At 46.0% G+C, this 12,061-nt stretch overlaps 1 protein-coding gene across 1 annotated transcript in view; it reads right to left on the bottom strand.

Moving 5' to 3' along the window:
• nfia (nuclear factor I/A) overlaps positions 1 to 12,061 on the bottom strand; it is a gene marked incomplete at both ends in the record, with an annotated part of 149,503 nt that overhangs the window by 8,434 nt on the left and 129,008 nt on the right. The window contains 4 exons of the mRNA XM_079221482.1: positions 3,816 to 3,998; positions 5,736 to 5,786; positions 7,731 to 7,858; positions 10,593 to 10,710. Coding sequence (XP_079077608.1) covers positions 3,816 to 3,998; positions 5,736 to 5,786; positions 7,731 to 7,858; positions 10,593 to 10,710 — 480 coding nt within the window. The remainder of the gene's footprint in view (positions 1 to 3,815; positions 3,999 to 5,735; positions 5,787 to 7,730; positions 7,859 to 10,592; positions 10,711 to 12,061) is intronic.

The following is a 12,061-nucleotide window of genomic DNA, read 5'->3' as shown; positions in this document are numbered from 1 at the left end:
TGTTCTCCTCTTGTCTTCGCCACTTGTGTCACCTCCTCTTCTTTTCTTTGCTCTTTCCCCGCGTTCTCCTCCTTTCGTCCTTCCTTCTTCTTCCTCTCATCTCCTCCCCTTTCTTGTTTCCTCTCCTCCTACCATTCCTCTTCCTTCATGTGTTTCTTTCTTTCATCTCTCCATCTCCTCTTCTTTGTTATCTATTGCTTCCTTATTCTTTCATTTCTTCATTTCCATCTTCTTCTCTTCTAGACACCTCTCCCTTTTCCTTTCAATCTTCCTCCTCTCCTGTAATCTCTTTTTCTCCTGTCCTCTTGTGTTTCCTCCTCTCACCTTTCCTTCCCTCCATTCATTTCCTCCACCTTTTTCTCTCTTATCCCCTCAAACATCCTCTTCCTCTCCCTTTTATAACTTGTTTTCTCCACTCTTTTTTCCTTTCCTCCTTTCCTCCCTCCTCCCCCGTCTCCTCTCCTCTCTTCTCCTCTCCTCTCCTCTCCTCTCTTCTCTTCTATTCTCCTCTCTTCTCTTCTCCTCTCTTCTCCTCTCTTCTCTTCTCTTCTCTTCTCTAATCTAATTAGGGATCTAATTGGTCTAATATTCTCTGATTGCTCGTTAGTGGACGATGCCTCGTTAAGGGCTGTGATGTAGAGAGAAGAGGAAAAGGGGAGAGAGTGAGAGAGAGAGAGAGAGATTTAGAGACTTTACAAGTCATGAAGAGAGAGAGAGAGAGAGAGAGAGAGAGAGAGAGAGAGAGAGAGGGGCAGACAGAGAGAGAGACTTGAAATGAAAGAGGCAGAGGAAAAGAGAGAGAGAGAGGGATGGAAGGGAAGGAGAGTTAAAGCTGCTGCACTAATTCACTTAAAGTCTGCTGTGATTTATCACTCTGACAATACACACTGACCGAGTGTGTGTGTGTGTGTGTGTGTGTGTGTGTGTGTCTGAGAATGTGTGCGTCTGAGAGTGTGTGTGTGCGTACCCTGCGGCCAATGTATTTACAGTAATCATTGGATGGATGGCTTTCTCTGCCCTCTCTCGTTCTCTTGTACACACACAAACACACACACACACACACACACACACACACACACACACACACACACACACACACACACACACACACACACACACACACACACACACACACAGAAAGGGACAATCTGTGTGTACATCGATAGGAGTGATCTCACTTAGTGTGCAGGTATGTACATCCACCTCTGTGTGCGCGTGTGTATGTGTGTGTGTGTGTGTGTGTGTGTGTTCAGAAATGGTCGAGTGACATTTCAGGTGAGGGAGTGAGGGAATCTGCACAGGAAGGAAACAACATCACCGACACACACACATAAGGACCGATACACACACACACACACACACGCACACACACACACACACACACACACACACACACACACACACACACACACACACACACACACATAAGGACCGATACACACACACACACATACACACACACACACACACACGCACACACACACACACACACACACACACATAGAGATTGGGACCATAAACTAATTTTTACAGTATTTACTGAGGGAATAAATCAAGAGAGAAGTAGAGTCATTTTCTCATAGACTTCTATACAACCAGAAGAGTCGCCCCCCTGGTGGACAGTAGATAGAATGCACGTTTAAGGCACTTCAGCTTTGACTTCACTTTTCAGAAGTTGCAGCCTGGTTTGAGGCAGATGAGGCCTGACATTCTGTTATCAACAGAGGGACGGTTGCTCTAGCACCCTCTAGAGATGCTCTTCTCAACCTCTGGGCTTTCAGAGCGCCTTCTAGTGGCCGTGGGGGTCCTGCTGAATGCTTAGATTCAATTAAAAAAAAGTATTTTTTCTCATTTATTTGGACTTTTATTTGAGATAATCAGAAGTGGGCCTTAAGGTACAAAAGGTTGCCCCGCTCTAGAGGAACCAGTGTGCGTTACATCCACAATATGAAGTGATGGCGGATCTCTTCTCACAGCGGTGGAGCTCGACATGGAGACTTCTCTCTGCTGGACGAGACAACACTGATATGGATCGTCTCATCTATCAAAGACAGCAAACAAGAGGACTTTCCACAATGTCTGAGTCTTCCTTTAACAACGCAACAACGGTGTGTGTGTGAGATTGTGTGTGTGTGTGTGTGTGTGTGTGTGTGTGTGTGTGTGTGTGTGTGTGGTATTGAAGACCGGAGGCCCCGCTTGTCGAACACAGAAGAAAGGACCGGGATTAGTTCCACTTTGCAAATTGCCTCGCTTCACTGCCTCAGACACCCTCCTCCTTCTCCTCCTCCTTTTCCTCCTCCTCCTCCTCCTCCTCCTCCTCTTTCTCCTCCTCTTTCTCCTCCTCCTCCTCCTCCACCACACCACCCTGTTCCTCCTCTGCCAACTTTTCCTTGAAGAAGATATTTTCCATCAAGAGGTGGATTGATAAGAGGGAGGAGAGGAACCTTCAGGTGAAGAAGGATGAGGACCAGGGAGAAGAGGAGTGGGAGAAGTGAAGTCATCACTGGCAGGAGAGAACAAGGAGAAAGGAGAAGGAGGAGAGACCTTGAGAGGAAAGAGGAGGAGGAGTAGGAGGAGTAGGAGGAGGAAGAGCGGTGCAGAAGAGGTATCAGGAGAATGGACTGAATCCAGATCTAGAACGCGCAGCGTCACTGATGAGGATTAATTACGGCTGTGTTTTTTTTTACAGAAACAGGAAGTTGACAGAAGTGTGCGCCCCGCGGGAGTTCAGCTGCTCCCATCAGCTCACTAATCACTTCCAATCCTCTAATCTGCCTCAACATGAGCAGGATTTTCCTCCCACAGAACCGCTGGAAAACATTCAGGAATCAAAATAAATAAGTAAAAAAAAAAAGACAAACTGACATCAGAGTGTGTTGTAATTAGATCTGGTTCTTTTTGACCGAGATAACTTTTACAGGAACCGTAAGAGGATCTCAAAAGGAGGACACAGGTACAGGTTCTCCCCGTCACGTCTGCAGGGTCCCCCTTATTGCTGCTGTTAGTTCTGGACCGGTCAAGACTAAAGCTATTCCCTGTCACCTGGTCCAGTCCATGACGAGCTCTGCATCCACCGTCTGTCGTTTAGCCGCTTAGCTTCTCTTGACTGTGCCGTATGTTGATGTTTGCTCTCTGAATATAAAAACACTTTGAGGTGTGTTCAAGGAGACTCGGATATCCAAGAACTGGTGAATGGATTTAGTCAATTGCTGATCAATCTATACGTTTTGATATTATTTACTGCCAAAATGATTTAATATCTCTCTCAGTTTACATGCTGAAAGAATGAAATTCATTCAGTGAGTGTGGACTTATGAAGTATGCAATACTGATGAGTGGATTTAATATTTAAACAGGAGTAATCTGCAGATTACACACACACACACACACACACATTGATAGACAGGAAGTGTGTTTCTGTGTCGTGGGATACTTTCATCAAGGAGGAAATCAGCGGAAATCAGCGTGAAGAAGAGTAAAAAAGGGAGGTGAGGACAGTAGGTTTGGTCAGGTGACAAGTAACAAACACAAACACATGTACACACACACACACACACACACACACACACACACACACACACACACACACACACACACACACACACACACACACACACACAAAAACCCTGCCTGAAGCCTACAGGTGAAAAAAAAAAAAAAAGTCTCTGCTTTTCAGTACCTCTTCCTGACAAAACCCACAGCTACTGACAGGGGAAGGAGGGAGGGAGGGGTGAGGAGGTGAGTGTGTGGGAGGAGGAGGTGAGGGGGAGGGGCTGCTGGTGGTTGGTCGGGGTTTGACTGGTTGAGGACCTCACCTCGAGGCCCGGTAATGACGGGCCGGTGGTGGTGGTGGTGGTGGTGGTGTTGTGTGAAAGCCGTTCGGGGGGAAGAAGAGGAAGAAGAAGAGGAGGAGGTGGAGGCGCCGCTTGGCGGAGGCATGGCGCCGTAGAAACCAGACTTCTCTGACTTCTTCAGAGCGCCGGCGGGCGACGGCATCCCTGCCAAGAACCATGATGAGGAGGATGAGCAGCGTGGTCTTTATTTTCACATTTTGAGTTTTGTTTTTCAATGCACCTCCACTGGTGGAGAGGAGGTGGGGGAGGAGGGTGGGGTTGGTTTGGGCAGGGTCGGGGCAGCAGGGAGGGAGGGGGAGGGGCTGAGAGAGCGAGGCTCGGGGCGACAGGGTGTCACAGGGAGGAACAGGTGCACTGACTTCGCTTCCTTTTTTCATCATCGCTGCAAGGATTTAGTTTGATTTATCATCTACAATCAGAAGATGCAATAACATACTTTTTATTTTATTTTTATGAATGCAATATAAGAACGGAAAAAAACGGAATATAATCAAATCAAAACTACACTGTTTAAGAAAATACTAAATTTAAAATGCAAACAAAACATTTTGTAATAAGAATACAAAATATTTTTCAAAATCATGATACAAATTCTAGAAATTGGTTGATGACCTACAGCCAATAATTTATCACCAAATATGAATAACCTATATGAATATAGACAGGGCGACCTGCGCACATCGTGGTTTTTAGTGCACCTGAATGGGGGCGGGGCTTATAGTGATGGACAGAGGTGCAGCTGGAGGAGGAAGAGTGGGGAAGGCTGTGTGTGTGCATGTGCATGTGTGTGTGTGTGTGTGTGAGTGATGAACAGTTGAAGAGGTTTTGTCAGGTGGAAACGAGGCAGTCTGCTCAGCACTTTCTCCTTCCTCACCCTGTTTACACCTCTATCTGTCTGTCTGTCTATCTTTTTCTTTCTTCCGTCTTTCCTCCTCTCCATGTAACCTCTCTCACCCGTCCCTCCTCATCCTCTCTCATCCTTCCTTTCCTTCCCTTTTTCCTCCTACTTTAAAGTATATCATGTCTCATCATCCCTCTTTCATCCCTCATCTTCCCTTCTCTGCTGCATCAGATAAGGTATCACTTGTAACACACGCACACACACACACACACACACACACACACACACACACACACACACACACACACACACACACACATTCACACACATTTGTGCACATGGAGAAGGAATTGTGAATGTGTGTCGCCAAATGTTTAACTAATTGTGAATTACACACATATATATATACCTTTATACACATAAACACACACACACACACGCACACACACACACACACACACACACACACACACACACACACACACACACACACACACACACACACACACACACAGTATCATGCACAGTGTTAAAGTCCATCCAGAAGATTTGTATTTCTTCACAGACGTCAACCAACAATAAAAAAAACAGCCATGATGATGTCATCAGCATGCTGCCAGGGTGGAGTGGAGTGATGGGTGCCTCGAGGCCGAAAACAAGGAATGGAGATGAGGAGACAAGTAAGGGAAGCAGGAAAGGAAAGGGGAGGTGGACACATGACAAGAGAGGAGAGAAGGAGAATAGAAAGGATATGAGAGGAGATGAGAGAAGAGGAGAGGATAAATAAAAGAAGGAAAGGAAGGGAGGAAGGAAGGAACCAAGGTGGGAGAAGAAAAGAGGATGGGGAGACAAGATGAGGAGGAGGGAGGAGGAGTGCACCAGACGAAACCAGACACCAAACGACACCAAACGACAAAAAACAAAAACCACCAAGATATCTATCCATCAAGAGGAGGTGGAGAGGAGGAGGTAGAGGAGGTGGAGGTGACGATTCACAGACACGTATAGAGAAAAGTAAAAGGTGTGTTCACAGTCTTTACCTTGTCGGGAGATGAATGAGCTAGCTAGAGAGCCGCGCAGCTTATATCCAGCTTTCCAACGCAAGACGGAGGAAAGAAAGAAAAGGAAGCAACAGAGGAAAGAAAAAAGAAAAGCAGCATGAATATATTGAGAGAAAGGGCAGGGGCGGGGGGGTGGGAGAGAGAGAGAGAGAGAGAGAGAGAGAGAAAGAGAGAGAGAGAGAGAGAGAGAGAGGTGGAGGTAGCAGGTCACAGTACATACTCAAACACACACACACACTCCCAGGCCTGGTGTGTTCAGATACCTTTAGCCTGTTAGCTTGTAAAACCAGTGTGTGTGTGTGTGTGTGTGTGTGTGTGTGTGTGTGTGTGTGTGTGTGTGTGTGTGTGTGTGTGTGTGTGTGTGAATGTACAGTAGGACCCCATCGCTCCATCTCAATGTGATCAGATCGTTGCAGTTCGGACAAAGCCTGACTCATCCGGTGTTCCCTGTATTCACTGTAACTAGGAGGCCACGGGTCGGGTGGCTTACTACAGCGGCGTGAGCCCCAAATAAAAAGATAAACTACATGACGATGCAGATTTTGTAAGATTTCAGGCTTTGTCAGGTCGCAAGGCGAAAAGCAAACAACTTTTAAGCTAAGCCATGCTAACATCGAAGCTGCCACGTCAACGCTCAAAATAACGCCATGTAAGGCGTACGTACGGCAGTTTACTGTATTGTTTATGCCATGTGGGTTTATGCTTTAATACACACACATGTATACACGTTGTCTCTGTACACATGCAGCTCAAAGTGACGACAGGCTCCCTCCATTTCTGTAGAATCTCAACAATGCTAAGTTTTGCGACACGGCATCACGCGACATCTCTTCAACTCAACATTTCAAATGACTCGCATGTTCGCGCCATTTACTTTGCGTCATTCATTTACGTATTATTCACGTTACTTCCTGTTAAGTCTTATGGGAAGTTTCTATCTTTGAATATTCTTTGAATTTTGCAACCTTTATCCAGCAGCATACACACTCACCCATTTGCCAGACTGTCCAGTTTGCACCCACCTAAAGTTTAACTCTGTTGGTCACTAACTGCCAGTCCATTACCCAGAAGGCAAGAAGTCTGGTTGTATAGAAGTCTATGAGAAAATGATCCTACTTCTCTCTTGATTGATTCCCTCAGTAAACTTTATAAACGTGAGCTTATGTCTCAATCTTTAGTTTCAATTCCTCTTCAATACAGCATGAAGTTCATTTAGTAAATTATGGTCCATTTAGAGTCAAACAGACCATAAAGCAGGGGACGCTTTAGGGCGGGGCTACTGTGATTGACAGGTCGCTGCCACTACCAGAGTGTTATATCTCTACGTCACTCCTCCGTATTATAGATATGGTAAGGAAATCGGCAAAATCAAGGCTACGTCCATTTCCAGGGCAGTCTATGCTATCCTGTTAGATACAGTCTATCTCACAGGGTTCCCCTGCCCAGCGGCCTGATCTGCACACTGAGATCTCATCACAATCCAGTTCAGATAACAAGAACACTTATTAAAGAGCTTATAGGACCAGGTGTCATTATCCACTTAACGTGCATGGAGGAGATGGGGTCCTTTACACGTCTGTATGAGTGTGTCTGTAGTCAGGTATAAAGACACAATCACCAGCACAAACACACTCTTTGTACACACATATACCTCTGAGTCCTTAACAACCACACTCTCTCTCTCTCTCTCTCTCTCTCTCTCTCTCTCTCTCTCTCTCTCTCTCTCTCTCTCTCACACACACACACACACACACACACACACTCCCCTCCTTGCTGTTAGCATCACTTCACACTGTTACATGAAAGCTTCGTTTCCAAAGCTGCTTTGGAATCGGCAGGTTAAAGTTGGGATGTGTATGAGGTACATGTGTGTCGTGGCAGTGGAGGTGGAGGTGAAAGGGCCGGGGGGTAAAGAGGGCGGGGTTATTAGAGGATGGGATTGCCGTGGCAACGGGGTGGGGGTGCGGCACCTACCTGGCTCCACATCGTGCCAGCTGCTGGCCTGGCTGCCGCTGCCCGGAGATCGACCCTGACTGGGGTAGTAGGACTCCTCGCCTGGACTGTCCACGTCCTCCTCCATACACTTTATCCTCTTGGCAGAGCTGGACACACACACACACGCACACACAGAGGACACAGAGGACACAGAAAGCAGGATTGTTAACCCCTGTATTGTTGGTCTGATAATCCTTCCTTCAGTCAGTGGTATTAGGGACAATAACAACCTTGTCCACACAAAAAAGGAACGTTGAAGCTCTTGTCTCTGCTGCTGCTTCTCGTTGAGCTCGAACACAGTTTATGGATTTTTAGGACAGGAAACTCTCAGCAAAGTCAGACCTTTAACTGACAACATCTTTCAATCATCCTATCTATAATCCTATCTGTACTCTATCTACATACCTATCGACCTGCTTAACTTCCTACCCACCTAACCTCCTACCTACCTACCTACCTACCTACCTACCTACCTACCTACCTACCTACATACCTACATACCTTCTACCTACCCACCTAACCTTCTACCTACCTACCTACCTACATACCTTCTACCTACCTACCCACCTAACCTCCTACCTACCTACCTACATACCTTCTACCTACCTACCCACCTAACCTCCTACCTACCTACCTACATACCTTCTACCTACCCACCTAACCTTCTACCTACCTACCTACCTACATACCTTCTACCTACCTACCCACCTAACCTCCTACCTACCTACCTACATACCTTCTACCTACCTACCCACCTACCCACCTACCTACCTACCTACCTACCTACCTACCTACATAACTTCCTACTTTCCTAACATCCGACCAACCTAACGTCCTAGCTACCTAACTACCTTCCCACCTTCCTTCCTTCCTACTTACCTACCTACCTACCTACCTACCTACCTACATACCTTCTACCTACCTACCCACCTAACCTCCTACCTACCTACCTACATACCTTCTACCTACCTACCCACCTACCCACCTACCTACCTACCTACCTACCTACCTACCTACATAACTTCCTACTTTCCTAACATCCGACCAACCTAACGTCCTAGCTACCTAACTACCTTCCCACCTTCCTTCCTTCCTACTTACCTACCTACCTACCTACCTACCTACCTACCTACCTACCTACCTACATACCTACCTACTTTCCTACCTACCTACCTTCCCCGCCTACCTACTTAATTGGGTAAGTAGGAAGATATGTAGGTAGGTAGGTCATTGAGTAATTAGGTAGGTAAGAATGTAGATATATCTACCTACCTAATTAACCAATGACCTTCCTACCTAACCACTTTCCTACCTACCCACTTACACACCTCCCTACCTACCTATCTACCTACTTTTCTACCTACCTACCTACCTACCTACCTACTTTACTACCTACCTACTTTACTACCTACCTACTTTACTACCTACCTACCTACCTACCTACCTACCTACCTACCTACTTTCCTACCTTCCTCCCTACCTACCTCCCTATCTACCTACCCACCTGGTGTTTGAACACAGCGAGCAGCAGAAGCTGTGAGTGACTCCGTGCTCTGCATCATTACTGTATGAATGATTGTATACAGCATCTTAATAAGGTTAAAACACCCCAGAGTGAACACGTCCTTTAATGAGACCTGCTGCACGCTTCAGTTACCTTCACTCTGTTGTTGTTGTTTCAGGCTTCTACGTGTTAGAGTGGAGTGGACTTACATCAGCTACACGGCCGCTCATTAACACACACACACACACACACACACACACACACACACACACACACACACGCCAAAGGCCTCTCTTTCACCAGATGGGACTGTTTAACAGGAGGGTTAAGACATTTAAGTGTGTGTGCGTGTGTGTGTGTGTGTGTGTGTGACCTGCATGTACACAGTGAGATGTATGAATGAAGAGTCTTTGACATTAGTGTAGACTTAAATATTACCATATGGAGCGGCTCTACTGCCTCGCAGCGCTGTGTGTGTGTGTGTGTGTGTGTGGGAGGTCTCTGGAGAGATGTGTGGAGTCAGAGGAAAGAAAGAAAGGGGGAGTGTAAAAAGACGGAGGACACACACACTATAATCTGAGTCAGTGGTTCGTTGTTTAACGTATGTGTGTGTGTGTGTGTGTGTGTGTGTGTGTGTGTGTGTGTGTGTGTGTGTGTTTGTGTGTGTGTGTGCGTGCTGCAGGGCAGGTATCTCAGCAGACAGACAGACGACTCTTGCGACCGCATCGATTTAAAAGAAGAGGTCAGGGCAAACCCTCCCAGCATGTGTGTGTGTGTGTGTGTGTGTGTGTGTGTGTGTGTGTGTGTGTAGATAAGCTTTGTGAAGGCTAAACATGAACCTGTATTTCTGAGGACACACATCTCTTCAACACGTGTGTCTGTGTGTGTGTGTGTGTGTGTGTGTGTGTGTGTGTGTGTGTTGTACACATGTACTGTATGTACATTAATATGTATGATTGACTGTTTGTTTGTTGGGATTCATAACAATGTGCTTCTTGAATAGAAGATGTACTAATACCACACTCTGTGTCCTGCTTTCAAAATATGTAAGTACTATCAGCACAATGTACTTAAAAGTACTGAAAGCAAAAGTGTTCACAGTGCATTCAAAGTACAATATTTATCCCTGGGATGTAGTGGAGTAAAAGCACAATAATAACATAAAAGGGTGTGTAACAGATATATTTAGATATGATCCACCATATACAGGTGTTGTGCCTCAATAGGTTCCTGTTTTACTTTCATCTCATAGATGTCTGTCAGAGGTGTAAAAGAAGTCTGAAGATACGGTTCATACGAACGGTGGACTTGAGGTCTAGCAGGTAGGAGGTTTGTACCTGGAGGAGGAGGTGCTCGGCAGCGGTCTCCTCATGGCTCCTGGACTCATGCTGTAGTAAGAGGAGCTGTCCAGGTCGGCCAGTGAGAAATTTGGACCGGTACCGGCTGCGATAGGTGCTGGAAGAGAGAACAAGAGAGAGAGAGAGAGAGAGAGAGAGAGAGAGAGAGCATTAATACAGACATTTTGAGGCATTTCAAAAGAAAGGTTCTCCTTGTGCGCTCAAAATGCCTTTAAAAGGGAGGTGTCCCAATCCTGAACAACCATCTCCCCGTCTCTGAGGACACAGAGACACCCGACCAGACAGCTCACCACACACAGAACTCATGAGAACACCCTGGACGACTCCTTTGCTGACTCACTGACTCACTCCCAAAGGAAGGAATCCACTATTGTTTCAGGACTTTGGGAGTTTTAGCAACCTTGGGGGAGTTTACATTCTACAGTTGAAAATCTTCCCTAAATGAGCATTATTTTGCTGGACTACCTTTGGGGGCTAAATGAAGAAATAAATGAAGAAATAAGTAAACCAGAACTGTATTGGGAGCAGCGTTTAAGGCCTTTCGTGACAAAAATGCGAAATACTCGGCTGTGAATATTCCACATCAAAACTGTTCATACCGTCGCACATTTGCCCCACTCTGAATGGATCTGGTCTGAATAGATCTGGTCTGAATGGATCTGGTCTGAATGGATCTGGTCTGAATCCATTCAGACCAGATCTGATCAGATCCTATTGACCCAGAGCAACGTCTGGCAGTCTGTCTGAGGTAAACTGTTGTATTGCCTGAAGCTACTGTAAGATATTTTATAGATTTTCCTTTTCAGCGAAATGCTCTGAGTGAATTTGAGTTCCCTCTGGTAAACATTTACACAGCGTGTATGTCTAGGGCTTTTATTGTGAAAGGTCAGAGAAGGGTTGGATCTGGTCTGCGCTGCCTTTGTCGAGGTTGAAAGGAGTAATGCAGTTTGACGTCTCTGTGTGATGTTCGACGCCACATTCTACGTATTGAATCTGTGTGTTCGGCACGACGTGATTGGTCGATTTTGTGATGGAAATGCTCAGAAAAATGATAAAAAGTTGAAAGAACCGCTGCATTCGAAACAAAACTAACTACTACGTTCAAGAGAAAATGTAACTGAACTATCGCGATGAATAAAACACGCCACATCTCAAAGAGTCACCAAACTTAAGACACTTTCTTCTTGAGAGAATTGCACTTCCTGCCTCACTTGCACGAGTCTTCAGAGAGAACGCCTCGACATCATCGTTCCCACCGAACAAACAACCGGATGGGAAACGGCACTGCCTCCCTCTGCTGTGTCTTAATACCACACCGAACATGTCCAATATTAGCACGGCTCTAATGGGGACGTTATGTAAGAGTTGTACACGAGGGCAGTTAGCGCAGGACATTAGCGTCCATAAACAAAAACAAACTGCGCTCCTCTTCCTCTCGTCTTTCCTTT

The sequence above is a fragment of the Taurulus bubalis genome, assembly GCF_910589615.1.
Source record: "Taurulus bubalis genome assembly, chromosome: 7".
NCBI lineage: Eukaryota > Metazoa > Chordata > Actinopteri > Perciformes > Cottidae > Taurulus > Taurulus bubalis.
The sequence above is the reverse complement of the archived record's forward strand: the minus strand, read 5'-3'. Positions and strand labels throughout refer to the sequence as shown.